Source organism: Lycium barbarum, chromosome 6 (genome assembly GCF_019175385.1).
Source record: "Lycium barbarum isolate Lr01 chromosome 6, ASM1917538v2, whole genome shotgun sequence".
Taxonomy (NCBI): Eukaryota; Viridiplantae; Streptophyta; class Magnoliopsida; order Solanales; family Solanaceae; genus Lycium; species Lycium barbarum.
Genome location: NC_083342.1, coordinates 89,218,215 through 89,246,182, shown reverse-complemented (window position 1 = coordinate 89,246,182; position 27,968 = coordinate 89,218,215). Strand labels below are relative to the sequence as shown.

The 27,968-nt window shown below is 41.2% G+C and overlaps 2 protein-coding genes across 3 annotated transcripts; one reads left to right on the top strand and one right to left on the bottom strand.

Annotated features, from left to right (window-relative positions):
- Positions 1-286: 286 nt before the first annotated feature.
- LOC132644174 (uncharacterized) lies at positions 287-13,170 on the bottom strand. Its single transcript, XM_060360753.1, has 3 exons — positions 8,215-13,170; positions 700-972; positions 287-589 (listed from the first exon to the last, which is right to left on the bottom strand). The coding sequence occupies exons 1-3, from the start codon at positions 13,168-13,170 to the stop codon at positions 287-289; spliced, it is 5,532 nt and encodes a 1,843-aa protein (XP_060216736.1).
- A 6,853-nt stretch (positions 13,171-20,023) lies between these two features.
- Positions 20,024-26,974, top strand: LOC132644729 (DNA topoisomerase 2). 2 transcript variants are annotated; one of them, XM_060361338.1, is made up of 19 exons: positions 20,024-20,593; positions 21,240-21,514; positions 21,598-21,679; positions 21,776-22,046; positions 22,161-22,360; positions 22,449-22,658; positions 22,751-22,864; positions 22,962-23,072; positions 23,147-23,311; positions 23,410-23,751; positions 23,845-23,978; positions 24,077-24,434; positions 24,524-24,710; positions 24,790-24,839; positions 24,923-25,345; positions 25,436-25,616; positions 25,697-25,761; positions 25,880-25,985; positions 26,079-26,974. In XM_060361338.1, the coding sequence occupies exons 1-19, from the start codon at positions 20,051-20,053 to the stop codon at positions 26,651-26,653; spliced, it is 4,392 nt and encodes a 1,463-aa protein (XP_060217321.1). In that variant the 5' UTR covers positions 20,024-20,050; the 3' UTR covers positions 26,654-26,974. The 2 variants fall into 2 exon arrangements, with proteins under 2 accessions (XP_060217321.1, XP_060217320.1); XM_060361337.1 differs by having other exon boundaries at positions 25,877-25,985.
- Positions 26,975-27,968: the final 994 nt, after the last annotated feature.

The window sequence follows — 27,968 nt, the reverse complement described above, 5'->3', positions numbered from 1 at the left end:
TTCTTTCCTCTTTTGGCATCATCAGAAAAGCAACCATAGTACAGCCAGTAAGAGGTACAAGTAGAGAATATTACAAGCAGAATCAACATGAGCAAGCAAGGAAAAGTGCATAAAAATATAAAAGCCCAAGAATACGAATTAGTACAAACAATACAAGTATATGTCAGAGTAAACTACTAATGTGCCAGTCAGACAAGAAAGATAGAGAACATGGGGGTTAAGACATCAGCCAAGGGAGGACAAGGGAAGGAAGCATAGACTAAAGGAACATGCTAAGAGCTGATTACTAGGGGTGATCCAAGGCTTGAAGAAAATTGTCAATTTTCTCAATATAAGCGCCCTGATCTTGGGGCATCTGTTTCCTGAGATCTTCCACTTTGTTCTTTAACTGATCCCTCAGAAGAGCATTCTCATCTTTCATCTGCTTGATTTTTGCATGTGTTGCCTTCAAGGCTTTGGTAAGAACATAGATAGTGGAGCCTGCTCCTTTAGGCGCACATGCACAATCTTCCAGAGTAGCCATGGAGATCACATTCTTTTTTGTTCTCAAGGTGGATGGGCTAGTTAGCACATTAAAATGCCCAAGGATCTTTGTCAGAAAGAATCCATAAGGAAGACCAAGATCATTTTCACTAGTGCTCACTGCAATGATCAATATTAATTAGTCGATTCAATAATTGACAAAGCTTCCATAAGTACCATATGTTCTGAAGTGACACTGTCATCCCTTCCACTTCTTGGTATGAGCACTTTGTCCACAAACTCGAAAACAGTTGACAATTGGGCTCGAGATCCTGTTTGAGAAGCTTTCCTGGATGGACTGACCTGCCTTCTGTGACAATCACGTTTTTGAAGGAGGTAGAAGCTCTTCTGGTCATATCCCTCAGCCCTTCGGTTGATACTCCCAAGACTTCGGCTAGTACTGCTTCTGTTAGTACAAAGTTTATCATATTCACTGTTAGGGCCAGAGCACTATCATCAAGATGAAGTAGATTTGTATACAGTCCCATTACTTCAGCTCCATACACACAAGGAGCCGGTGGAGTAAGAAGATGAGTCCACTTTTGAAATTCCACCATCTCCGATAGTTCTTTCATCCCCGTCTCTTCTTTTAGGTTTACATCAATTATCATCCCAAAAATAATCTTCTGCATTTGGAGATGTTACTTTCTTACTTCAATTTCAGGTCTCTCAATGGCACTTGGCCTCCGTTTCTTTTGTGAGGCAGATTGAGTATCACTTTCTTCTCCTCCTATCATTTCCTTTGATTTCCTTTTTTTGTTTTCCTTCATACCCCTAGAGATCTGATTACGAACAGAGCGAAGTATGATATCACCATCGGAGTCAACATTTTCTCCTGAGTTTCCTTTTGAGACACCAGGTACTTTAATGCAGATGGGACACCAAGTTTTCTTCTCAGGGTTGTAACGGTTCGCAGTTACGCGGGTGCGTATCAGCTACTACGAACTTATTGGTGCTCTTTCGGACTTTGTTTTAAAAGAATCGACATCTTGAAAATTTGGAAAACTGAGGGTGAAGGGTTTATTCAAATACCGTGAAAAAATCTTCGTAATCCAGAGTTTCAGGTAAAGGTTCTGATGATCCCCTGGGTAAGGTGTTAGGCACCCCAGTATTAAGGATCCGTACTATACTGTTGACCTTCGAATTCCAATATATGAGTATTTGCATGAACTGTTTATTTAGTGTTTATTCCCGCAAAAACCTTTGTCACTTGCATATCATTTTTTAAAAAAAAAAAAAAGTTTGAACAGGTTCCCTTTATGTATAGGGTACTTATATTTGGATTTACAGTATCCAGGTGAAATAGTCTCCCTTTTATAAGGGTAGTATATTTTGTTTGTAAAGAGAGTACAAAAATTGTCATCCTTTTATATATGTCGTTTATTAGAGAATATAAAATTGTCATGGTTTAAATACAGAGTTTTGTCCATACTTAACTCATACTTTGTTTGGGTCGACCCATTTAATACATTTGGAGATAATATGTTTGGAGCGCCTTATCTAAAAACTTGTATATACGAATGTTTTGGTTTGAAGCACATTTATATTAAAGAATGTACGTCCTTTATAAGTCTAAAATTGATCTCGGGTTTATAGCCAAAATTATAATTCTCCATAAAAGGGTCCATCCATTTCTTGGGTTTAGCAAAAATAAACTCATGTGTGAAACTTGTTTAAAAGCTTAATGTCACAAACCCCTTTTTACGTCTAAGTGGGCTTCAGCCCAAAAGTCTTTTATTATTTATTTGGTTGGACTTGGCCCATTATAGGTTTATTATCTTTCTGAAAAGAAGAGGTCAGCGAGGATTTTCAGCCCCTAAACTTTTGCCAAATTTGTTATTTGGATCAGGTCCAAAACCATTTACCCTTATTCTTGGTTTGGGTCTGAAAACTTGGTTTGATTTTGTAAAATGTGTGTGATTTATTTCAAGAACCAGTCGGTTTTGCTTAAAAAAAATGTCATTTACAACCTTTTGATTTTGAAAATTCCTTTTATTCTTGTTAGCCCGTGTTAAAACAGTTTGGCCGATTATCCATTTGGTCTTGACAAAATCGTTATGCTAAATCCAAGTTTTTGAAAACAAAAGTTTTGGGGACTTAAAGCCAATCTAAACGACATAAGTACCGTTATCCTAAGACAACTAGATCGGACAATAAGGATTCCACTAAATGAGTTTTTTTACAAGTTTTGTACAAATACACACAATGCTCAAATGAAGGAAATGGAAACAAAATAAAGAAGAGAGAAAGACTAGGGGGCGTGCCAATCCCCTAGTATGCCATTTTCACCCATGGTTGGGCCTTCTACGCGCCAAGCTATTTAATTCTATCTTTGTGGACTCGATATCTTCGGTTAGTTTATAATTTTCTAAACTTATCACATGTATAACTTACGCACATATGTATCAAACTCTTTCAAGTTACATAATTATGGCATTTGATCACACTGTTGGTTTTACTGGTCGAGACCTTCACAACATAAAAGGAAAACAGTCATCACCACCCATATTTCCGACACCGCACAAGTTCCAAGGGGTTTCATGAACCCTAGGCATGGCTGGACATTGAGGAATGGCTAAGACCTGTCCCCAAATCATCTCAACTCCCCAGACCAGTATTGCCAAAGAATGCATCAAATTCCCATAATTATGCACAAGTATCACCACACGTGGAAACAATTTATTTTACAAACAACACTGAAAATAAACTCAAGACCATAGTAGGAGGATCAAACAGATATCATAATATGATGACATAAGATAACAAAATAACTCCAAAAAAAAAAAGGAAACATTTAATCACAAGAAAGACCAAAACAGAACTGCCCTCTTCATCCCCTGCCCTTGGGACTGGGTGAAGTCTAGCCTATTTTTAACTGAGTTTGAATTGGGCCAGGCCCAATTTCCTGCTAGAGGGAGATATGATCAAGAGTTGAGACCTAAGTGAAATTTCCATCCCCTTTTTCCATTTGTATATGCTCTGTACATGACTGACATGTTTACTCATATACACCTAATGCATCCCTAATATACACATACGATATGTATATCAAGTGTATATCAAGTGTGTACCCTTCCCTTTCTTCACTAACCTATACATGCCTTATGTATCTAGTCTCTAAGCCCTTATCCCTAAAGTCCATGGCCCAGTGATCAATTAATTACACCAACAATTCATTGAAGGTCTGAACTTTAGAAGTCCTCTATCGTTTATCTCTCCCAAGACCTTTCCCCTCTTATGATCTCATCCTCATACCCCAGTGACAGCACTAAGGACCTTGGGAAGATTTAAAATAGCTCATCACTATCACAAATTTACCACAATTGACTCATTAAAACCTATCCAAACTCTAGAGGTCTTATGGCCAAGTTACAAGCATGATCACTAAAATAGACCCAACATAAATACTTCGGGCAATGACACAGATTAATGTTCAAAGGCAATCTCAATCCAAAGCTCTAACTATGAAATGATTTTGCTCTTTTTATATCACACAGTATCTCAAAGCATATATGTTCTCCTTTAGGACTAACTCATACATAATAAGCAAGACAGAATCAAATACCACTCATTTAGCTTTTACAAAATCTTAAACATCACCATTAGTCTTCTTCTTGGCCATGGCTGCTTATTCATTTTTTGACATTTAAAGCACAACATCCAAAACAGTACAAACAGTTGCACAAAGAGACCTGGACCAACCTTTCCCACTATTTCCCTTCTTCATTTGTCTTTTTAATTCTCAAGTCTTAAGTGATCAGTATTGGGAAGGATGATTTCTCTACACATAGCACACACATAGACTATTTCACACATGATAAAACAAGACAAACTCACACATGACCAATCTTTAACACATATATTTTATGTTAATCTGCCAACCCTAGAAATTCCTTCTTAATTTTTTTTATTTTTTTGTTGAGAGTCTAGCATCTCTTCACTGAGTTAAACCAAACATAGCTATTGTCACCACTTAATAAGCATGTTTTACTAGTTGGCTGGCCATTTTAGACAAGATAAATATCATCTTAAGGCTATCCTAAATTCACCTTTAATTAATAGTGTCAAAATACCTTTCAAACTACCTAAATGCATTCTCATTCAAACAATATCATCAGAGATCAATTCAAACAAGTCATGATAATCACTATCTAAGCCAAGCTATCATAATCAGAAAACCATCAACAAGTATGAGATTGATAAACCTTTCACATAATTCAAGCCAAGAAAAATCATTCCTTAAACATCAAAATAAGCATATTACTAGTACTAAACTACATTTAACTACACATATAACACTCAACCATACTAAGCTATCATTAATATAGGCAGAAATTTAAATAAAAGCAATAAAATAATAAATTGTTACCTTTTTTGAGTGTAATCGGAGCAAGAATGGACTTGGAGCCTACCTTGTGCTTCCAAAATCAAACTCAGCCACACCAAATGCAAGACATGGAAAAGAAAAAAAAATTTAAAACTAAAAAAAGACTCAACCCTTTTGTTAAAGTCTAAATATCACTAGTGAGGCCTAGATTTCGAGTGAAACTCAAAATTCAAGCCTCTTTTGGGGTTGTCCAACTTGTTTTAACATTGAGGGATAGGGTTTTATTAAAATAAAACCCTAAAACTTATCTCAAATCTTACAAAAATGATGTGGGACTTGTGAGTTTTCCACAAGTCTTCATTTTCACCTAACGCCCATTGTAAATCGACGAAAAATTAAGAAATTTCAAAGATTTTACCTTAAAGGGGAATTTGGCAGGATTTTTGTGGAAGAGAAAGCGTGAAGAAGGATGAGAGCAATAAATGCTCCGCCTTTTCCACCACGCCTAGCTCTGTTCACGCTCAGGTGGCGATAGGACATCGCAGTAGAGGAGGGAGTAGGGTGGCATCTAGGGTTTTGAACCCTAGCCTTAGGAAAAAGGAGTGACCCATTTAGGGGTCATTTGGTTGAGGCGGGGGAGTATTTTATGCCACCTTGGGCCGGGTCTGGGCTGTTGGGCCTGGGCTCTGCCATTTAATAAAATGAAGGGGTGGGGGTGGGGGTCTTTTGTATATAGTATATGTATACAATGCGTATATCAAGTGTATACATACATGTAGGGGCAAGGTGGGTATTTTAATAAAATAGGAAAACACTCAAAACAACCAATTGGTGATCGTAGTAAATAAATCATGGTCAAATTAAGATGTAGTTAAATTTAAAACACGACTAATAAATTCATTTTCACATATACAGCCTCAATTGGCTTTAAAACTAAATGATTGTTACAATTACAACCTTTTATCTAGCTAATTGCAAAAATATCCTTCACTAATCTTAATCTGATTAATTATTTAAAATATAGCCTTATTTTGTTACTGATTAACCAATTAAGGCTAATTTGCGCTAATGACCTTAATTGATTTGCTCATGGACTTGGTCATCTCAATTAAAGCCACTAAGAGGCTAAATTTGCAAAACAACCCCTCTAATTAACCAAATCAATTACCAAAATAATTTATTAATTATACAACTATGCAAACCCACAGAATCAAAGGTTGAGGGGGTAAAATGGTCAATTTCTTTAATTACTCAAATTACCTTGGACAAAAATAGAATAATTTATTTATTAATATGATTTTTCCTTGATTCAACAATTAAGTAAATAATTATTCAAAATTGTTTTGGTTTTAGTTAACCCAAATAAAGTATTCCATCAATGTCATAAAATATCAATTAATTTCACATAATTGATAATGTCCTGAAAAATCTCTTTATCAATTTAAAGAGGTGAAATATTGTCCTGAGCAATTTAGACCCTTTAAAATGCACAATTTATTTCATTTGTTATCCAAGGACTCTGAGTAATTAAAATAAATTACGGGAGGTCAAAAATTAGGCGTCAATAACTGCCCCTTTGGTGTTCGAGGATGGCGGGACCATCCATGAGCAATGAAATTTGACTAACCCTAATTTTTTGACGGACCCGATTCATCTCACCCTTCAATTTCATGCAATTCACATATGCGTCCGGACCCTGGCTTCTGGGTTTCCTATATATCTCGAGTTATACGAGAATTCAGGCCACCTGTAATTTGACTCAATTAAAGACTTTCAAGTGATTTAGCAGGAAAATCTCGAGATTCCCGGTGTTGTGACCAAGGTTTCTCCGGATGGTTGTTAGAGTGCAACCGACTCTCCGGTTTTGATCCCGCCTACATATCCCTGGTCTCTGGGAATCAGGACACTTGTAGTTCAACTCGCAGGAGAAGAGTATGTCCCTTTTGCGGGAATACTTTCAGATTTCCCCAGCGTATATCCGATCGGTCGCGATTTTTAATAAAATAGACAGATTTACTCCTAGTTCACCCATGTTCATGGTTATAACCTTCGACCTCATCCATTCATATACAATGTCTATTCCATGATCTTAACGTCGTTTATAACACATTCATATTACAACTCAATAACAATCATAATTCAATTCAAACTATTTCTCAAAAATTCACTATTCATCATTCATAACCCATTTTACCATATTTTCTACAATCCATGTATTTCAACTCTCCAATACCTTAAACATCATATAAATATCATGAATCTTACCTTAGATATTGTAGGAACAAGCTTTGGTTGATAATACTCCACCTTGAGCAAAACCCTAGTTTATCTCCATTTGGATTTCTTGACTTTGGATGATCTTTGATGGTTTCCTTACTCTTGATTCACTTACTTTTATGTTGTTGATCCTCAACTATCCTTGAAAACTTGTATAATAAGTGTAGAGAGAGGTTTTAGAGAGAAGTGGTGTGATGTAGAAATGAAATAAAACAAGTCTTGGTCCCTTTATTTAATGACTTGTAAAATCTGTGTTGAAGTGAACAATGGTCGTAAACTGAGTTTACGACCCGTCCTACAGTTTACGGACCGTCCATCATGGGCGTATTTAACCATATCAGAACCAGAAGCTTTAGACTGCAACCATGGTGATTTACGACCATGGTTTACGGGCCGTAAATCACTTTACGGTCCGTATTCCAGGTCGTATTATACCATTTCCTCGACTGGCAGAAAGTTGAAGTCTTGCATGCCAATTGTTACGCGGCGCCTTCTTTAGAAGTTTAGAAGGGCGACGTAAGGCTAAGTAATCCAACGTCCGTGTGATCACTATCCGCCAACCTGAGGTCCCCTCTACACGCTAGACTAGACTGTCAATGCCGTGTAGGAAAACCGTGTCGTCAACAATTGCAATGAGAGAATTGAAAACGAAAATTGCTTGCTTGTATTAACAGAGAATTGATTACAAGAGAGTTGGGGTGTTCGAGGGGGAGAGAACACCTTTGCAGAAGATTTGAATGCTTTTGATTTCACCGACTATATCCCCCCTAATAATGCTTTAAAAAAAATAACCCAAGTTACAGGAGTAGACATAAGAAAGCTAGAAAATCATAATACAAGAACAGGAAGTAAACTACTCTATATTTACATCAAAAGTGACCTAAACTAGAGCAGGTCCATTACAGCATCTTCGGATCATGGCACTGCCGTGCGCACCGGGGTGCGGGCACGGTCGGGCGCGCTTGGGCGCAGGCTGTCGTGCGCAGGCGCTGGGGCGCTGGCACTGTCGTGCGCGCGCATGCGCTGGCATCGGGCGCGCTGGGGCGCAGAGGGTCGGGCACTGCGCGCGGGCTGCCTGGCATGGGCACCTGGGCGCTGACTGCAGGCGAACGTTGAGGGCGCTGCTTGCTGGTGGGCGCTTTGGGCAATGCCGGCTGGTGGGCTCGGTCCTGAGCAAACGATGGGGCGACATTGGAATAGGCATTCTTGTCGCTTGGTGCGACCGAGACCACGGGGTCGTCCATGACACTGGGGCCATGGGGTGCGACCAAGGGGTCATTGGGCATGGCGGTAAATCCACCCATGACATTCTCCCCCACCTGATTTGGCGACGTCCTCGGAGCCTTCTTTGCAAGATAATCATCAATCAGATCCTGGAAGGCCTTCAAGTCTTTCACCCTTTCCCATGTGTTCTCCTCAGCATCACATCCTCTCCATTTTACCAAGAACTCTTGGTGGTCTTTCCGTGATGCATGAATCACCCGATCATCAAGTATGGCTTCTACTGTTCTTTTGCCAGATGAGTTGTTTGCTCGAATACCGGGTATTGTGAGCTGGCTCCTTGAGGGATCCTCCTTGTCTTCCTGAAAAGGTTTCAATAGGCTAACATGGAAAACTGGATGGATCTTCCACCAAGCTGGGACATCAATACGGTAAGCCACTTCCCCAATGCGTTTCACAATGGACAAAGGTCCAATATATTTTTGCAACAGGCGAGGGTCGTTAGTCCCCGCAAATAGGTACCGCTTTGGGATTTTCACCATCACTTTGTCACCAACTTGATACTCCACGAAACGGCGATTTTGATCAGCATGTTTCTTCATCCGCTTCTGGGCCTTCTCAAGGTAGCTCCGCACTATCTCTAGGTTCTGCTTCCATTCCTTAGAGAAGCTAGCAGCTCTAGGAGATTTAGACACATTTGGGGCATCAACGGTATGTGGGAGGAGTGGTTGCTGCCCAGTAACAATTTCAAAAGCGCTCTTGTTGGTACTCGAGCTCTTTTGGGCGTTGAAACACAACTGAGCAGCATCCAAGAGCTTCACCCAATTCCTCTGAGAACCAGTCACAAAGTGCCGAAGATAGTCCTCCAGCATGCCATTGAACCGTTCCGTCTGGCCGTCAGATTGGGGATGAAAACTCGAACTGTGGCTCAACTTGGAACCCATGCACTTGAAGAGCTGGGTCCAAAAGTTGCTAGTGAAGCGAGAATCGCGATCACTAACAATATCCCTGGGCAGACCCCAATATTTAACAATGTGGGCAAAGAAGAGTCGAGCCGTCTCTTCTGCTGAAACATATTTAGGGGCCGCAATGAAAGTAGCATATTTGGAAAACCGATCCACCACAACCAAAATGGTGGTCAGATCTCCGACCTTGGGCAAGCCAGTGATGAAATCTAGCGAGACACTTTCCCAAGGCCTTGTTGGGACAGCTAGAGGCTGCAGCAGACCCGCCTGGGTCAAGCGATCGGACTTGTCTTTCTGACATACTAAGCAAGTCCTCACATACTGAGCGACGTCATCGGCCATCTGGGGCCAATAATATGCACGGCGCAGCAGCGCCATGGTCCTTTCCTCTCCCGGATGGCCTGCCCAAAGAGTATCGTGGCATTCCTTCAGAAGGGTCCTCCGCAAGTCACCTCCCTTAGGTACATAAAGACGGTTCCCTTTGACTCTGAGAAACCCATTTTCCATATAAAACTGGCGAGTTTTTCCCTGCTCTGTGAGGCTAATCAAATGTTGAGCAGCAGGGTCCTTGGGGAGCCACTCCCTTATCAGATCTTTTATGGGTGTGGAAACTTCGCTTCCCCTAAGGGCGGCGAGTAAACACACCGACGCTAAGTCAGCCCTTCGACTCAGCGCATCAGCAACCTGGTTAGTCTTCCCGCTTTTGTATTCCAAGTTAAAGTTGAACTCTGCGAGAAGTTCCTGCCATCTGGCCTGTCGCCCGTTCAGCTTTGGCTGGGTCATGAAATGACTGACAGCCGTGTTGTCCGTTTTCACAACGAACGGGGTCCCCAACAAGTAGTGCCTCCAAAGGCGTAGACAATGGACGACAGCCAATAGCTCTTTCTCATGGGCAGCATAGCGACGCTCTGCATCCTTCAGTTTCCGGCTCTCATAAGCAACCGGGTGCCCATCTTGCAACAGCACCCCACCCAAGGCGAAGTCTGAGGCATCAGTCTGTACTTCAAAAGGCCTGGCCATATCAGGAAGGGCCAGGACTGGGCTGCTAGACATAGCCCTTTTCAGCAAATCAAAGGCCTCCTGACGCCTGGGAGACCAATCCCACGGCGTGACCTTCTTCAAAAGTTCTGTCAACGGCACAGCAATGAGCGAATAACCTTTCACGAACCGGCGATAGAAATTGCACAAACCAAGGAATGACCTCAAGCCATGAATATCCTTGGGCGGCGGCCAGTCCGCAATCGCCCGAATTTTCTGCTGGTCCATCTTGATCCGCCCCTCTTCAATGACGTGACCAAGGAAGTCAATCTGTTTCTGGGCAAAGGAGCACTTGGACAGCTTCACATATAATTCGTGCTCCCTTAGCCGAGTCAACACCTTCCGCAGGTGCCCAAGATGTTCCGCCAATGTTTTGCTATAGATTACAATGTCATCCAGGTAGACCACCACAAATTCGTCGATATATTCGCGGAATACCTGGTTCATCAAGGTGCAAAACGTGGCAGGAGCATTTGTCAAGCCAAACGGCATGACCAAGAAGTCAAACGACCCATATCGTGTCATGCAGGTCGTTTTCTGTTCATCACCCTCGGCAATCCTCACTTGCCAATACCCTGTCTTAAGATCAATTTTTGTAAATACCGTGGCACCACCCAACCTGTCAAATAGGTCCGCCATCAGCGGGATAGGGTACTTGTTCTTCACCGTGATCTTGTTTAGGGCTCGATAATCAACACAGAGCCTTAAGGTACCATCATGCTTCTTCTGGAACAACACTGGTGAACCATACGGAGATTTTGATGGCACTATAATCCCTGCGTCCAACATTTCCGTCAATTGCCTCCGAAGCTCGGTGAGCTCGGGTTGTGACATTCTGTAAGGTGCACGAGCAGGAGGCTTCGCGCCCGGCACCAGCTCGATCTCATGATCCACATTCCTCCTTGGCGGCAAGCGCTTTGGCAGCTCCTGTGGCATCACGTCTTCGAACTCCTTCAGGAGCTTCTTCACGACCATAGGCATAGGCCCAGAAGAACGCTTCATATCCTTCATACACAAGGTAGCCAAGAACGTGTGCTCTTGTCTCTTGACTCCTTTGTTCAGTTGAAATGCGGAGATGTTTCCGTCCTTCATCTTTCCTGGTAGTGCAGGGATGAGGCAAGTCTTGGCCCCATTTATTCCCAACACCAACAGTGCATCCGCAAATGGAAACGGGATGACATAATTTTCCCGCATGAATTCCAATCCCAGTATCAGCTTGAAGTCGTCCATGATGACAATGGACATATTCATCTTTCCCTCTAGAGAACTCAACTTGAACGGCACTCCCTTTGACGCTCCCCCAACTGGTATGGCGGGGGAGTTGATTGCTTTGACGCGACCCCGGCCTTTCTCCACCACAAGCCCAAAATACTCCACCTCAGTGGAAGCTAGATAGTTGTGGGTAGCACCTGTGTCCACCATGGCCCTAACGGGCTTACCATTCACTCGCATATCAACGAACATCAAAGTTTTGCTTTTACTAACATAACGTTGGAGTTTCTCTTTTGGGGCCTTCTTTGTGGCAGCAGGAGTAGGATCTTTCTTCTTGCGAAGGCTGGCACTAGACTCGCCCTCTTCTTGACATATGGCATTGAGAAATTGAGTGAAGGCACCCATGGGTTCCTCCATTTCCTCTATTTCTTCGATTTCCTCCTCTGCCTGGCTCTGCTGGGCAGCATTCAACTTTCTAACCTGAGGACAATCAACCCTCATGTGCGGTCCACCGCACTCAAAACATCCGCCCTTTGGAACATAGGGCGCTTTCCCACGATTTTTGTTTGGAGACGCAACACTCACACTGCCAGACGAGGAGGCCCTAGATTGGTTAGACCCTCGGTCTCCCCCACTTCTACTAGGGCCACCCCTGTTGTTGTTGTTATAGTTGTTGTGTTGGCCCCCTCTTGTATTCCCTCCCCTAGGAGGTTGTTGTGGCTTGTCCTTTCGAGGCTCCACCTGATAGTCGACAAGGCACTCAGCAGCTTGCATGGCCCTTGTCACTGTATCCACCCGTTGCCTTTGCAGCTCTGCGCGGGCATACGGCTTCAGTCCTTCCATGAACGTGAAAAGCTTGTCTTTCTCACTCATGTCCCGAATACTCAGCATGAGTGCGGAATACTCACGCACATAATCCCTAACTGACTTGGTCTGGCGCAGCTCCCTGAGCTTCCTGCGCGCATTGTACTCGACATTTTCTGGAAAGAATTGCAAGCGGATAGCCGCCTTTAGTTCCTCCCATGTCGTTAGATTTTCTTCCCCGGCCCTGATGGCCTCAAACTTCACCCGCCACCAAAGCTTAGCATCACCTTGCAAATACATGGTAGCAGTTGCTACCTTCTTTGGTTCCTCTAACTCCCCCACGGCCTCAAAGTATTGTTCAACGTCAAAAATGAAATTTTCAACTTCCTTGGCATTTCGAGCACCGTGGTAGGCCTTTGGCTCCGGTATCTTGATTTTCTGGGGCGCAGGCACATGATTCCCAGCGCCCCCACCCTGATTTCCTCCTCCTCGGAGTACTCCATTTAGGGCCACTTGGAAGATATTAAGCTGGCCCGTCAACTGATCAATAGTTTGTTGCATTACAGCTATGGTAGCTGCATCCTCAGTCCTTCCTTGTCGCAACTCCTCCACAATCAGTCGTGTTCCCTCAAAATCACGACTCATGTGCACGATGTCGTTGCTAGCCATCGTTGTCTTTCGGTCCAGGTCATCCATCCTTTCACCCATACTGGCCCTCAGAGCGGGCACAGTATCATTTAGCTGTCTCAGTCCCTCGACAGCTGCTTCGAGGTCCGTAATACGTTCCCCTTGGGTCCTCACCATGGCTGGTGACAAAATCCGTCGAAACTTTTTCCTTCGTTTTCTAGCCAGTCCAAAACTGTGCTCTGATACCAACTGTTACGCGGCGCCTTCTTTAGAAGTTTAGAAGGGCGACGTAAGGCTAAGTAATCCAACGTCCGTGTGATCACTATCCGCCAACCTGAGGTCCCCTCTACACGCTAGACTAGACTGTCAATGCCGTGTAGGAAAACCGTGTCGTCAACAATTGCAATGAGAGAATTGAAAACGAAAATTGCTTGCTTGTATTAACAGAGAATTGATTACAAGAGAGTTGGGGTGTTCGAGGGGGAGAGAACACCTTTGCAGAAGATTTGAATGCTTTTGATTTCACCGACTATATCCCCCCTAATAATGCTTTAAAAAAAATAACCCAAGTTACAGGAGTAGACATAAGAAAGCTAGAAAATCATAATACAAGAACAGGAAGTAAACTACTCTATATTTACATCAAAAGTGACCTAAACTAGAGCAGGTCCATTACAGCATCTTCGGATCATGGCACTGCCGTGCGCACCGGGGTGCGGGCACGGTCGGGCGCGCTTGGGCGCAGGCTGTCGTGCGCAGGCGCTGGGGCGCTGGCACTGTCGTGCGCGCGCAGGCGCTGGCATCGGGCGCGCTGGGGCGCAGAGGGTCGGGCACTGCGCGCGGGCTGCCTGGCATGGGCACCTGGGCGCTGACTGCAGGCGAACGTTGAGGGCGCTGCTTGCTGGTGGGCGCTTTGGGCAATGCCGGCTGGTGGGCTCGGTCCTGAGCAAACGATGGGGCAACATTGGAATAGGCATTCTTGTCGCTTGGTGCGACCGAGACCACGGGGTCGTCCATGACACTGGGGCCATGGGGTGCGACCAAGGGGTCATTGGGCATGGCGGTAAAGCCACCCATGACACAATATACGACTGCCAGTTTACGGACCGTATACCATTTTACGGTCCGTATTTGCACTTTACGACCACTGGCCAGTTGCAAACCTGCAACTTTTCACATTTCTTAGACTTCTCATTCTAATCATCCACATCCAATTGCATGAATTGCTCACCTCCTTTCTTGCCTTATCTTAGCCAACTTTCTCGTCTTACATCGGATACCTTTGAAATCTCACCTAAGGCCATCAAACGTCATTTCTTACTCATGGGATATCATACACTCCTACTCATCACTAGTTCATTCGTTTGCGTACCAACGGAAAATTTCTGAGGTGTAACAAAAATCCTAATTTTTCTCCATTTGTATTTCTTGACTTTAGATAACCTTTGATGGTCCTTACTCTTGACTCACTTGTTTAATGTTATTGATGGCTTATAATCCTTGAAAACTTGTATAATAAATGTAGAGAGATGTTTTTAGAGAGAAGGATGAAATGTGGAAATGATTTTGTGAACTTGGTCTCTTATTTAATAAATCATCACTGATCTGTCGGGTCCATTATACGGTACGTTTTACGGTCCGTATAACCATTATACGGTCCGTAAAATTGATCGTCAAATGAGCCTGTCCTGCACCCTTCGCTGTGACCGTTCTACGGTCCATTATACGGTCCGTATAATTGATCGTAAAACTTCACCCGCGAGCAGCCTTCTCTGTGATGGTTTTACGGTCCATTATACGGTCTGTATAATGAGCCGTATAACCCATCAGTCTACTGAACTGATTCTATCACTTTGTTTGACCTCCGATCCTTATGGAACCTTCTTAACACTTGTTCAACACTTCATTATCGATCTAAGGGACATTATAACTCTTCTCCAAGACATCATTAAGTCCTTGCTAACTCGTTGCTCGTAATTCTTTTCCGATACTTATCAAATACTTTTGCCTTCTCTTGGCAATCCTCTTCCCTCATCTCTAACATCTTTAAAATCTCAACTAGGGTCATCAAACGCCATTCCTCACTAGTTCGTTTACTTGCGTACCAACGGAAAATTTTCCGAGGTGTAATAGGCCTCCACCGCTCAACCATGGCCGTGATGAGCGCCCAATCATGCTGTACCCGACCAACGGACACGCAACGGTAGATGCCGCCTCGAAACAATATCTCCAACACACGAGGGTGTGGGGGGTGCTCGCGTAAAAGAGTCCACGCTCTCTGCAGCCTACGGGGACGGAGCCTAGTAGATATCCCTATAGTACTGGCCCATAATAACTCTGACCTATGATTGTCTTGCAAAGACAATACTGATCTATCAGCGGGCCCCGGGTGAACAGCGGACCCCGGGTGATCATCGGGCCCAGGGTGAGCATCGGGCGCCGAGGGAACATCGGGCCTAGGAGGAACATTCGGATCCATGAAAGAGGAGTCTGTACAAACTAAATTAGTCATTATTCTTGAAATGAAAGATAAATTATATTAACTAATCGAAATTCAGCAGTAATATTTGTTTGGAACTCTATTTTGAATATGTGATATATTTTTAGTTGACCAAATAGCCAACACAACTACGATAAAATTAAACTAAAAGAGTATATTCGTCGACCACATATTTTCCTATAAACTTTACATTTTTTTCGTTAGCTTATGTATTTATGAAAAGAAGAACTTTAACTATTCTTTTTAAGATAATCTTTTTTTATTTAACATATATATTCACGCTTTTAAAATTATATAGATTAACATTTCATAATCGTTTACAACTTGTTTGGATGGTTGTTACCTGTTGTATTATATTATGTTGTTAGTTTAAATAAAATGTTTGCTTTGATTGCTACTTTAATTTTATTGTTATGTAACGACGAAAGGTTCTATTTTATGTAACCACTGATTTGGTCCTATACAATACAACACAATACGATAAATGTCAAAATAATACATAATAATCATCCAAACAAAGTGTTAACAACATAATAATTCATTACCAATCAACTTCTTTCAATTCATAAAGAATATTTAACAAATACTCAATTAACAAAATAATAATTCATTAACAATTCATAAATAATTAACCAAATTAACAACTCATAAACATATAACAAATTAACAATTCATAAACATTTAACAAATTAACAATTCATAAACATTTAACAAATATGGATTAAACAAAAAAAAAAAAATGGAACAATGGCTGAGGCCACTGCCCAGCCCGATCAAACCAAAAAAAAAATAACGAAATTTATGCATTTTTTTTTAGAAATTAACGACGATTAAATGTTAAACATGCATGCAATATAATGTATATAACAAAATAATAACAAAAGTTCATAGTAGAAAACCTTAATCGAAGATTTTTTGTATAGTTATTTTAATCGAGTTGTACGCCGCTTTTTCTCAAAATTCGAACTTAGAATCTTTGCTCCTTGATTTGAATATACCGAGAATCTAAACTTTCCGGACGAAATTTAATAGAAAACGACGTTTTTTGGAAGTGGGGACCACCTTGGCTCGCCTCCAATGGCGTTTTAATTTTTTTTTTCGCCACTGGAGGGACCAGTGGTGGAACCCGATTGGGTTTTAGTGGAGTGATATAGTGCAGTATTTTACTGCGCTATAGGAGAGAGACAAAATCCTATAACGCAGTAAAATACTGCGCTATAGGTGAGAGAAAATTTTGTATAACGCACTATTTTACTGCGTTATAGCACTTAACGGCTCCGTCTCCGTGAAGTGCTATAGCGCAGTAAAATACTGCGCTAAAAGTACTTTGGTAACTTTTTTTTGTTGGGATATTTTGGTTCAAAATATTTGTTTTTTGGGCATTTTGGTTCCGGACTCGTATTGGGCATCGCCGGTAAAGTTGGAGGGTGCATATAACTTATACGGACCGTTTTACGGTGCATTTGATGTCTTTCCCTGTTTTGATCTATTATAGAAGATTATGAACTATTCTAAAGGTTATCAAACATCAATTAATATTTGTATAAAAATTATCAGCAGTTACATTTTAAGTACCTAACTAATAAGAAATCTAAAAATAAAAAACAAGAAATATTTACATGTCCATTTTTGTGCCCTTCAAAAGTATAGGACTGCAGCACTCTTAACAAATTTTGATCATTTTCACTTCCATGTAAGACTATAATTTTTGCAAAATGACACTATGAAGTATGAACCAAACAACTTATTAGCTACCCAAGTTTGAAAATGGTTGTAATTTTAAAATTGTAATACTTCCTACAGCTGCTTCATCACGAATAGGCCAATAAAGAGAGAGAAAACAGTTCTTGACAAATGTCTATAGTCTAGTAAGTTTTTGAAATTGTTATATTATATTGTATCCTGTAGATAGCGAATGGGACGAATCCTAATAGTAATTAAAAACTGACCATGCGCTAATGTCACGGGCCTAACTTTTTCTGCGCTTCAGCGGCACACAAACGCCCGTGCGGCGCCCGCGATCCTTCGCGACCGCAGGCCAGCCTTCTCTTTTCCCAGGATTTCTAGGCACGATCCCATGCCTAAGGCGAAGCTCGCCATGGAGGCTCGCTTCAGTTGTGCCGCCCGATTGATGTCATCCTGACATACTAGCTTTCTCTTGTGGCGCATTTCCCTTCTGCTGGATCTCATCCATATGCACCTCTGGGTTTGGCTATGGACATCCTTGTCCCTCGCCTGGACCTGAGCATCGCCATCGCGTGCACAGTCCTATCCTTAAGCTTGACACTCGCTTCGGGCCTACGCCCCTCGCTCGTGCCTTGCCCAAGCAGGGCAACGTTCGATCCTTGGCCTTGCTCGTGTGCGTCTTTCATGCCATCCTTTCAATTGTCTTATGGCATTGCCAATCATAGCCCACATCGCACGCATTCCCTTTGCATAATGCAGCGTCGCCCCACGACTGCATGTCTAGGCCAACGGATCCTTGCTCGCATGGTTGAACCCTTGCCAAGCTCACAAGTCAGCTCACGAGGCTCTTGACAGAGTCCCTCGATCGCTCCTTCAGTACGGAGGCATCATTCCATCATGTGGTTAGCCCGCGGGGCCTAATCGTTCCATATATTGAGCCTCCAGCACCGTTATGACACCCAACGCTGGCCCAAGGCCACACGCCGTCCATAGAGCTCCCAAACTCCTATGGATACCTTTGACACTCCTTTGAGATGCCAAGGCAGGTCCTTGAGGTTGTCCCTCAAGGCAGCACACTTGAGGCGGTCTGCTGTCGACACGCCCGGGGAGGGCTGGTAGGCTGTCACCATGTATACCCCCCTTATATATGCTTAAAATAAAAAAACCCAACTGGCTCTAGTAGATATGATTTTGCCAGAGAATCACAATGAGTCTTTCTCAGTCATCCGAACTCCAAATGAGGTGCCGTTTGTTCTCAATTACTCCTCTTGACTTCCTTCACACTTCCATGAAGTTTCATCTCATTCCCACAATCACGGAACGAGTTATGGCCTTCGGAAGCTTTGTCTAATTACGACAATGCCACTGCTTCCTTGGCTAAGTCAAGCCCTTAGGTAGAACAACTCCAAACGACCCCAAACTTGGTAAGCATATATAAGTCCCTTCTAGGAATAAGGCTTTCACCCGAAATCCCTAGACTTCATCTTTAGCACTAGAACGCACGGCACTGACATTCGTCACCGCACGTGGCCGACCTTCAATGGTCAAGCCCTTGGGCTTCTCCCAAGTCCTTGTCAAACATCTTTGGCACTCATGGGTCATGTCATGCAACATCTCTATAAGGTTGTTGCCTCTTGCCATGCCCTTTGCCCAGTCTTGCCTACCTTGCCCAATGTCAGCCTAGCCGCCTGCACTGCTGACACTCATGCAGCCCATCAGGACTGCGCGATGCCATGCCCCAAACTCTGGGGCGGAACACCCTCACCCACTCGAAATCGTCATCGTCCTCGATGACATACAACACCGACGAATACCCGAAGTCTGCACCCTTAGGGGTTTACATCGCGGTTCCCTAATCCTGTGGGTCGGAACCCTTCTCCTGAGCTTGTTGTCATGGGCCCACTTACAGGACAAGCATGGCAGACCAGCCAACTAAAGCAAGCACTCAACTTGAGTGCCCGGGGCCCATGACAACAAGCTGTTCAGCACAGCCACCTTTTTAGAGGCCCACTGTATAGCATAGGGCAGATTTTCCCCCTATAAAACGTGTAAGCCATTAGGGCAAAGTCATTCACTCAATTCCTCTTTGTATACTTGTAAAGACAGATTTATTGCATAAATCAGAAAAGGGCACTTGCCTCCCAAAACCTGTGTCTTTCTTCTTTAGCTTCTTGTGTGTGTTTGGCCTGAGAGTTATTCACTGCCTTCCGCCAGTGACATAGAGAGTTGGGCTGAAGCTTTGAGCGGTAGTTAAGACCTTCATCGCTGCCGCTAAACAGTTGTTAAACTTATCTGTATTCAATATTTTGTTGTCTTGAAAGTTTGAAATGCTTTCAAGAGCTATATTTTATTTCAATAGGAAACTACTACTTGATATTCTTATGAGAGACCACTGGCCTCATGTTCCAAGTATTGTAAATACAACTACTTCAAGTATTATTTTGCCCAGGGGCGGAACCACAATAACTTTACGGTGCATTTGATGTCTTTTCCCTGTTTTGATCTATTATAGAAGATTATGAACTATTCTAAAGGTTATCAAACATCAATTAATATTTGTATAAAAATCATCAGCAGTTTCATTTTAAGTACCTAACTAATAAGAAATCTAAAAATAAAAAACAAGAAATATTTACATGTCCATTTTAATTGTATAGGACTGCAGCACTCTAACAAATTGTAAATTTGCAATACACGTCATCTAATATGCCATGGAGGCACACAACGAACCGTCAGATCACAAAACCCACATCTGAGCGGTCCATTTCAGAATTCAAAATTCAAATTTCAAATCTCTCAACTTTACCGTTAGAGCGCCCATTTTATAAACCCTAACCTTCACTCTCAAAATTCACCCATCTCTGTGTCACAATGGCAACCAAAAAACTCCCACTTCAATCAAGCAACAATGCGAACATTAGCAAAACAATCGAACAAACCTACCAAAAGAAAACCCAACTCGAACACATCCTTCTTCGACCCGATACATACATCGGATCTGTCGAAAAGCACACACAAACACTTTGGGTATGGGAGAACGAGAGCATGGTACATCGACCGGTCACATACGTGCCCGGTTTGTACAAGATCTTCGACGAGATCTTAGTAAATGCAGCTGATAATAAACAGAGAGATCCTAAAATGGACGCGCTTGAAGTAGTGATTGATCCTGAAGAGAATTTGGTTAGCGTATATAATAACGGTGATGGGATTCCTGTTGAGATACATCAGGAAGAAGGTGTTTATGTGCCTGAGCTGATTTTCGGGCATTTGTTGACTAGTAGTAATTATGATGATGCTGAGAAGAAGACTACTGGTGGTAGAAATGGATATGGTGCTAAGCTTACCAACATTTTTTCTACTCAATTTGTTATTGAAACTGCTGATGGAAAACGACAGAGGAAATATAAGCAGGTAATTCCTCACATTTTACACCTTTGAGGATTTAGCTCATACTTGTGTATAAACATCTTTTATATAAGGTTGAATACATTATGTATAATGCTTTGTAGTATTGTATACTGGGCTATGTGGTTTTATATTTTATTATGGGGTGTATATTTCCGTAATATTATGGTTGAAAGCTACTGTGTTTAATCTTAGTTATTATGGGAGTTTTAGTCTCTGATTAACAGCAATGTGCATATTTTTTATGTCGGAAATTTTGAATGAGATTATGAATATACTGACGGTGACTTTAATAGGTTTTAGGATATCTAATTTATTTTACAAACTGTGAATCAATTGATAATTGTGGTATTTATGATATTTAAATGAGAAGGTATAGGATAATTTACTACTTGATTTTAAGCAAGTGGATTTACTGATGGTTAATTACAATTGTTTAGGGGAGTTGAACAGTTTATTAAAATATAATACATATCTAATTTGTAAGCCTTAGAGCCGGCTGAAGATCTTATTAGTTAGGAAAATGGAAATTTGGGATTTTCGATTGTCAATGAGGATGCGGCTCTTTCGAAATACTACTTTTTATAGTTGCTTTGATTGTTGGTTGAGTGCTGTTTTCTAAACAAGTGAATTATGTGTTGTGTCAATGAAGGTTTTCTCTAACAACATGGGAAAGAAGTCTGAACCAATCATAACAAAATGCAAAGCAAGCGAGAATTGGACAAAAGTTTCATTTAAGCCAGACTTGGCAAAGTTTAACATGGAAAACCTTGAAGCAGATGTTGTTGCTCTAATGAGGAAGAGAGTGATCGATTTGGGTGGATGTCTCGGAAAGACTGTCAAGGTGAAACTCAATGAACAGCGCATTCCCGTCAAATCATTTGAAGAGTATTGCAAGCTTTTCTTAGATGCTACTGATGCGAAAAGGTTAACTGTCAAAAAATTTATCTTTACTTTACTTCCTTCTTTTTTTACTTTGAAAGGTATGCTAACATTCACTAATTTTGCAGGGAGTTCCTAAAAGTTAAAGACGCGGACGGAGTATTAAGGTGGGAGATATGTGTGAGTTTGAGTGAAGGACAATTTCAACAGGTACTGATGACAAGTTGCTTGAGCCAAAACTATAGTTGTAATCTATGAAATTTTTAGGTTTGAAACTAACATGGTCTAGCATGATAATTTGGGCAGGTCAGTTTTGTGAATAGCATCGCGACAATTAAGGGTGGAACTCACGTTGATTATGTGGCCAACCAGATAGCTAACCACGTAATGGGTGTTGTGAACAAGAAGAATAAAAATGCTAACATCAAAGCCCACGCAGTGAAGAACCATTTATGGATGTTTGTTAATGCTCTCATTGACAATCCTGCTTTTGATTCACAAACTAAAGAAACCTTGACCCTGCGTCAGAGCAGTTTTGGTTCGAAATGTGAACTTCAACCAGATTTTCTGAAGAAAGGTACGTTAGTTCAACTACAGGTCGTTCTCTTTTATGCTTGCAAAGACCAATTATGTTATTATTTCTATTAAGTATGTGGTGGTTTTGATTATCATTTTCCCGACATTACTACAGTGGAGAAGAATATTGGCATTGTGGACACTCTACTCTCCTGGGCAGACTTTAAAAATAGCAAAGACCTTAAGAAGACTGATGGGAAAAAATCTGGGAAGGTCAACGTGGAAAAGCTAGAAGATGCTAATGATGCAGGAGGGAGGAATTCCGATAAATGCACATTGATTTTGACTGAAGGAGATTCAGCCAAGGCTCTAGCTGTATGCTATACCTTTTTGACTTTCTTTAACCTCATTATGTTCAATACCACCTTTGATGTGCTTCTAAGGGAACTGAGCTGTTTCACAGATGGCTGGAATGTCTGTTGTTGGGCGAGATCACTATGGCGTGTTCCCTTTGAGGGGTAAACTGCTAAATGTAAGGGAAGCAAGTCATAAACAGGTTTCAGAAAATAAAGAAATTGAAGCTATCAAGAAGATTCTTGGACTTCAGACAGGCAAAGAATATGACACTGTCAAATCGCTCAGATATGGTCATCTAATGATTATGACTGATCAGGTGCCCTTGCTTCTGCAATATCCATCTTTCTGCTTATGTTGAATGGTTTGTGATTTTTCACTGTAATTGAACTATATTTTATACTTGTGTAGGATCATGATGGTTCACATATCAAGGGTCTCTTAATTAATTTCATCCACACTTTTTGGCCGTCCTTGCTGAAAGTTCCGTCTTTCTTGGTGGAGTTCATAACACCAATTGTGAAGGTGAAATTTATACCTTTTTTAAAAGAGCCAAAGTACATCAATCAGGTTCGGAAGATTTTTTAGTAAATACATTAGTCTGAACATTGTTGTTTTGCAGGCTACTCATAAAAATGGGAGGGTACTGGCATTTTATACCATGCCTGAGTATGAGTCATGGAGAAATAGTTTGGGTGATAATTCAAGTGGTTGGTCTATTAAGTACTATAAGGTTTGTCTACCAAACATTTCATAAAACCATCAGATGTAGCTTTCTTCTAATTGTTCTCTTTACTGCCTTGACAGGGGTTGGGAACAAGTACTTCAAAGGAAGGAAAAGAGTACTTCCAAGATCTTCAGAAACACAGGAAAGATTTTTTCTGGGCAGATAACCAAGATGGGGAATCAATAGAACTTGCTTTCAGTAAGAAGAAGATAGAAGCAAGGAAGAATTGGCTTAGACAATTTGAGGTTGGGACCAATAATATTTTTATTTCAGTATTGATTACAATGCATCTAAAATTTCCCAATTTGACTAGTTAATCTCTATTTTTTCTTGTCCTATGCAGCCTGGTACCCATCTAGACCAGAAAGACAAGTACATCTCATACACCGAATTTGTTAACAAAGAGCTTATTCTGTTTTCAATGGCTGACCTTCAAAGGTCCATTCCATCAATGCTTGATGGTTTGAAACCGGGTCAAAGGAAGATTCTGTTTTGTGCATTTAAGAGGAATTTTTTCAAGGAAGCAAAAGTTTCCCAATTTTCTGGTTATGTCTCTGAGCACTCAGCTTACCATCATGGTGAGCAGAGTCTTAGCAGCACCATCATTGGAATGGCACAGGACTATGTTGGCAGCAATAATGTAAATCTTTTGCAACCAAATGGTCAATTTGGTACTCGAAATATGGTGAGAAACTAAATTTCATTATATGAATCTTACTTTTATATGACGCAATTCCTTCTTTCATTTATTCATCTACCGCACATCCTTCAATTGCAGGGAGGTAAAGATCATGCAAGCTCTAGGTACATTTACACTAGGCTTTCACCAATTGCAAGGTTTCTGTTTCCCAAGGATGATGATACCATTCTTGATTACTTGAATGAAGATGGGCAATCTATTGAGCCTACTTGGTAACTATAATCTAATAGACAAATTATATACTTTCATATCTAGCGAAGAAAAATCAAACGATTGCAAATAACTGACCGTTGATTCTCTTTTCACTTAGGTATGTACCAATCATTCCAATGGTACTTGTGAATGGCAGTGAAGGTATAGGGACGGGTTGGAGTTCATATGTTCCAAATTATAATCCAAGGGACCTTGTCGCTAATGTAAGGCGCTTACTGAATGATGAGCTAATGGAGCCAATGGATCCATGGTATAAAGGTTTCAAAGGAATAATAGAGAAAACAGCAACGAAAGAAACTGGAGCTACCTACACTGTAACTGGTATCATAGAGGAGGTCAATGAAACGACTCTTAGGATTTCTGAGTTGCCGGTCCGGAGGTGGACAGAGGATTATAAGCAGTTTTTGGAATCCATGACAGTGTCAACTGACAAGGCCAAGGATGCCTTCATAAAGGTACGTCCATTGAGTTAATCACTGATTTATTTATTTTCTTTTGAGAAGTACTTTAAGGTAGACAAATAATAAGGAGCTTCTCCTTGCAGGAAGTAAAAGCCTATGGTGATGAGAACTCTGTACATTTTGAAGTGACCTTGTCAGAGGAGAATCTGCTACTGGCCCAGCAAGAGGGTTTGCTTAAAAAGTTTAAGCTAACTACTACAATAAGCACCAGCAATATGCACCTTTTTGACTCTAGGGGCAAAATTAAGAAATATGACACCCCAGAAGAGAGTACGTAATGCCCACTAAATTATATTAGATTTGTGGAAAATATATGCTGCTATTTACCGTTTAAATTCTCTTGCTGTAGTTCTTGAGGAGTTCTACCATGTACGACTCCAGTATTATGAGAAAAGAAAGGCAAGTTTATGAAATAGCTGAACTGAAATACATTTCTTCCTCCTGAATGCTAGCCATTGACTGTATACTTTTAACTTATGCAGAGAGCTCTATTAGAGATTCTCGAATTGGAGTTGCTGAGAATTGAGAACAAGGTGAAATTCATCCTTGGAGTTGTGAAAGGAGAAATCATTGTGAACAACAGGAAGAGAGCTGATCTCTTGCTTGAATTGAAGAATAAAGGTTTTACTCCTTTCCCCAAGAAAAAGGCTGTTGAAGCTGTTGCTGCAGACACAACTGATGATGCAGAAGATAGCGAAGAGAGTCCAGAGGAGTCAAATAGAGGAGTTAGGGCTAGTGATTATGACTACTTGCTGTCGATGGCAATAGGAACGTTGACTCTTGAGAAGGTTCAACAGCTGTGTGCTGAGAGGGATAAGCTGAATGGTGAGGTTGACGAAATGAGAAATGCAACTCCAAAGGTTTTGTGGATGAAAGATCTCGATGTCCTTGACAAACAGCTTGACGTATGCCTCAACTGAAAGTTACTTCTTGACAACTTTTGAGCATGCTTTTCCTTACTCATCTTAATAAACGCTTTTGCTTATATACTTCAGGAACAAGATAAAATTGATTTTCAGACTGAGGAAGCTAGAGAGAAGATAAAGAAGAAGACAATGAAAGCAGCTGGGTCAAAGGCGCCCAAGCCTAAACCCCGAAAAACTACTAAGAAGGCTGGTGTAGTGGAGTCTACTGCGGAACCAATGGACGTGTCAGTTGGTTCAACGGCGGAAACAGGTTAGTATCTAATTCATGGCTTTTTCTGTACTTTTAACGGATTATTGATGTACTGAATTGTGTTTTCCTATCTTCTCAAGCCAAAGTTACCGAGGTTGTGAAGCCAAAAGGCAGAGGAGGAGGTTCAAAGAAAGCTCCTGCAAAGGTTTGGAATCACATTAGATTTTCTTCAAAGACTTTCTTTCAACAAGGATATTTCTTTTTCTTTATTACTATCATAGTCCTCTGCTAATACGTTAACTTTCAATACGTATCATCAGCAGGCAAAACCTGTTGCTGTTGAAGATGAAGAAGATGATGATGAAGTGCTAGCGTTGAAAGACAGACTTGCAGCTTACAACCTTAACTCTTCTCCAGATCGCTCCGAAGGCAAGTTAAATTTGCTGTAGTGTATTATGGAAGGTAGACTATTTTTCATTATTATATTTTGTCTTCTAGAACTTATGAGTATTTCACCTGCAGTTATGGAGACTGAAGCGTCAAAAGCTCAAAAGAAAGCACCTGCTAGAAAGGCTGCTGCGCAAAAGAAGACTCTGCCATCCACTGCAGATGTTTCTGACGATGAGGATGAGATTGAAATTAGTGATGATGAGTTTGAGCCAGAGGTAGCTGTGGAAGGGGAAAAGAAAGGGGGGAGGAAACCAGCAGCTTCAAAAGCAGCAGCTAAACCCCCAAAGAAGAGAGCACCAGCAGCAGCTAATAAGCAATCACTAAGTATTGGTCAGAGACTCATAACTGAAGTTTTGAAGCCTGCAGAGGAAGCTGGTGTCTCACCAGATCGAAAAGTGAGGAAAATGAGGGAATCTCCATTTAACAAGAAAAGTGGAGCTGTTATGGCAAGTCCTGTTTCTTCCTTGGGCAGTCTAGAAGTAGAAGAGCAAGTCAGCGAACCTGTTGTGGCTCCCAAAACTAGACCACAGAGGGTAAATCGTGGGAAGAAGACAACATATGTTATCAGTGATTCTGATACCGAAGATGAGGAGAACAATGATTTTGAACCTTCTGATGATTCTGATTTCGATGGAGATGATGATTAAGAGAGGCTGCGCCTGCTCATTTCAGAAATTTGAAGTGTTCCCTTAGAATCGATGGAGTAGATGATTAATCTCTGTAGTTAGTTACTGATGTGTGTTGATTTCTAGGCCTGTAAACCAATGAGCTTGTTGGTTTCTTGAAAATTTGACAGCTGCAATCAAATCAAAATGGTAGCAATCAAAATGCCTTTCAGACCTTTGTTTCTATGCTTTGTTGTTTCTTTTCATTTTTGTAGTCGCGTATGTCGATGGATTGTTTACTGCTTCGAACATCCAGATGATAAACTTTCAATCATTTTATGAACAAGTGCAGGTTTGATTTTATTTTCTGATGTCTTACAACAGTACTCGATATTAGAACACTACTTTGAAAAATGTTGTGTAAACTTCTGTACAAGACTAAGAATATTCGAAAACTAATAACATTTAAATAATTACAAGCGAGAAAGTATTCGAAAACTAATAACATTTAAAAGGTAGTAAGTACCAGTCTAAATGTATTTGCTTCCGGCCATTTTCTATATTTTCTTGCTTGACAAATAAGACGAAATGCATACTCGCCAACACTTTTAGTATGTCAAAGAGAAACATGCTTTAAGATCTGTCTTGCAACAAAAATGAAGCTAATTCTTTCATTCTATCTCTAAATAAACATAGCTTAGGAGTAGATGAAGTGCTTGCCTTGGCTGGTTAAAAAAAAAAATTCTTATTGATGAACATTAGAATGTTCTTCTCTTCAACATTGGTCTTTAATGTCTAATTGTGCAGATTACATCCACAGTATATAACATTCGTTTTACATTGCTTTTGCAGAGTTGATCAGAATTCAAGAACGAAGTTATCGTTTTAACAAATATGAGCCAGGAAGGGGCTGGATTAGCTATGTCCCCCTAATGAGAGGAAGATACAACTCACATTAGACATCACATGAATAGATCAAATGGCAAACGCACCCAGGGTGCGTCGAGGAACCAATGAAGTAGGTGAAAATCATGAGAGACTAGGGTTCAAATTCGAATAAAGCCAAAATATTGAGTGATTTCTTCTCACCTACCTAAGTTTCGATGGTCTTTATCACCGAATAACACTTGTTGGTTGTTGGACCGATAAAATAGTTATAGGTATGCACAAGCTAACCAGGCACCACCGTTGTATATATAAAAGGAGATCTAGTGGTACTCATTTCACTTGTTTTGGAAATACCTAGATACACACAATGCAGGTACTGAATGGCTCTTCCTCGGCAATTATACTCTCTCAACTGCAACACAAGCACTTCGCCGAAGTAGTTTAGAAATGGTCAATATAAAATTCCCTA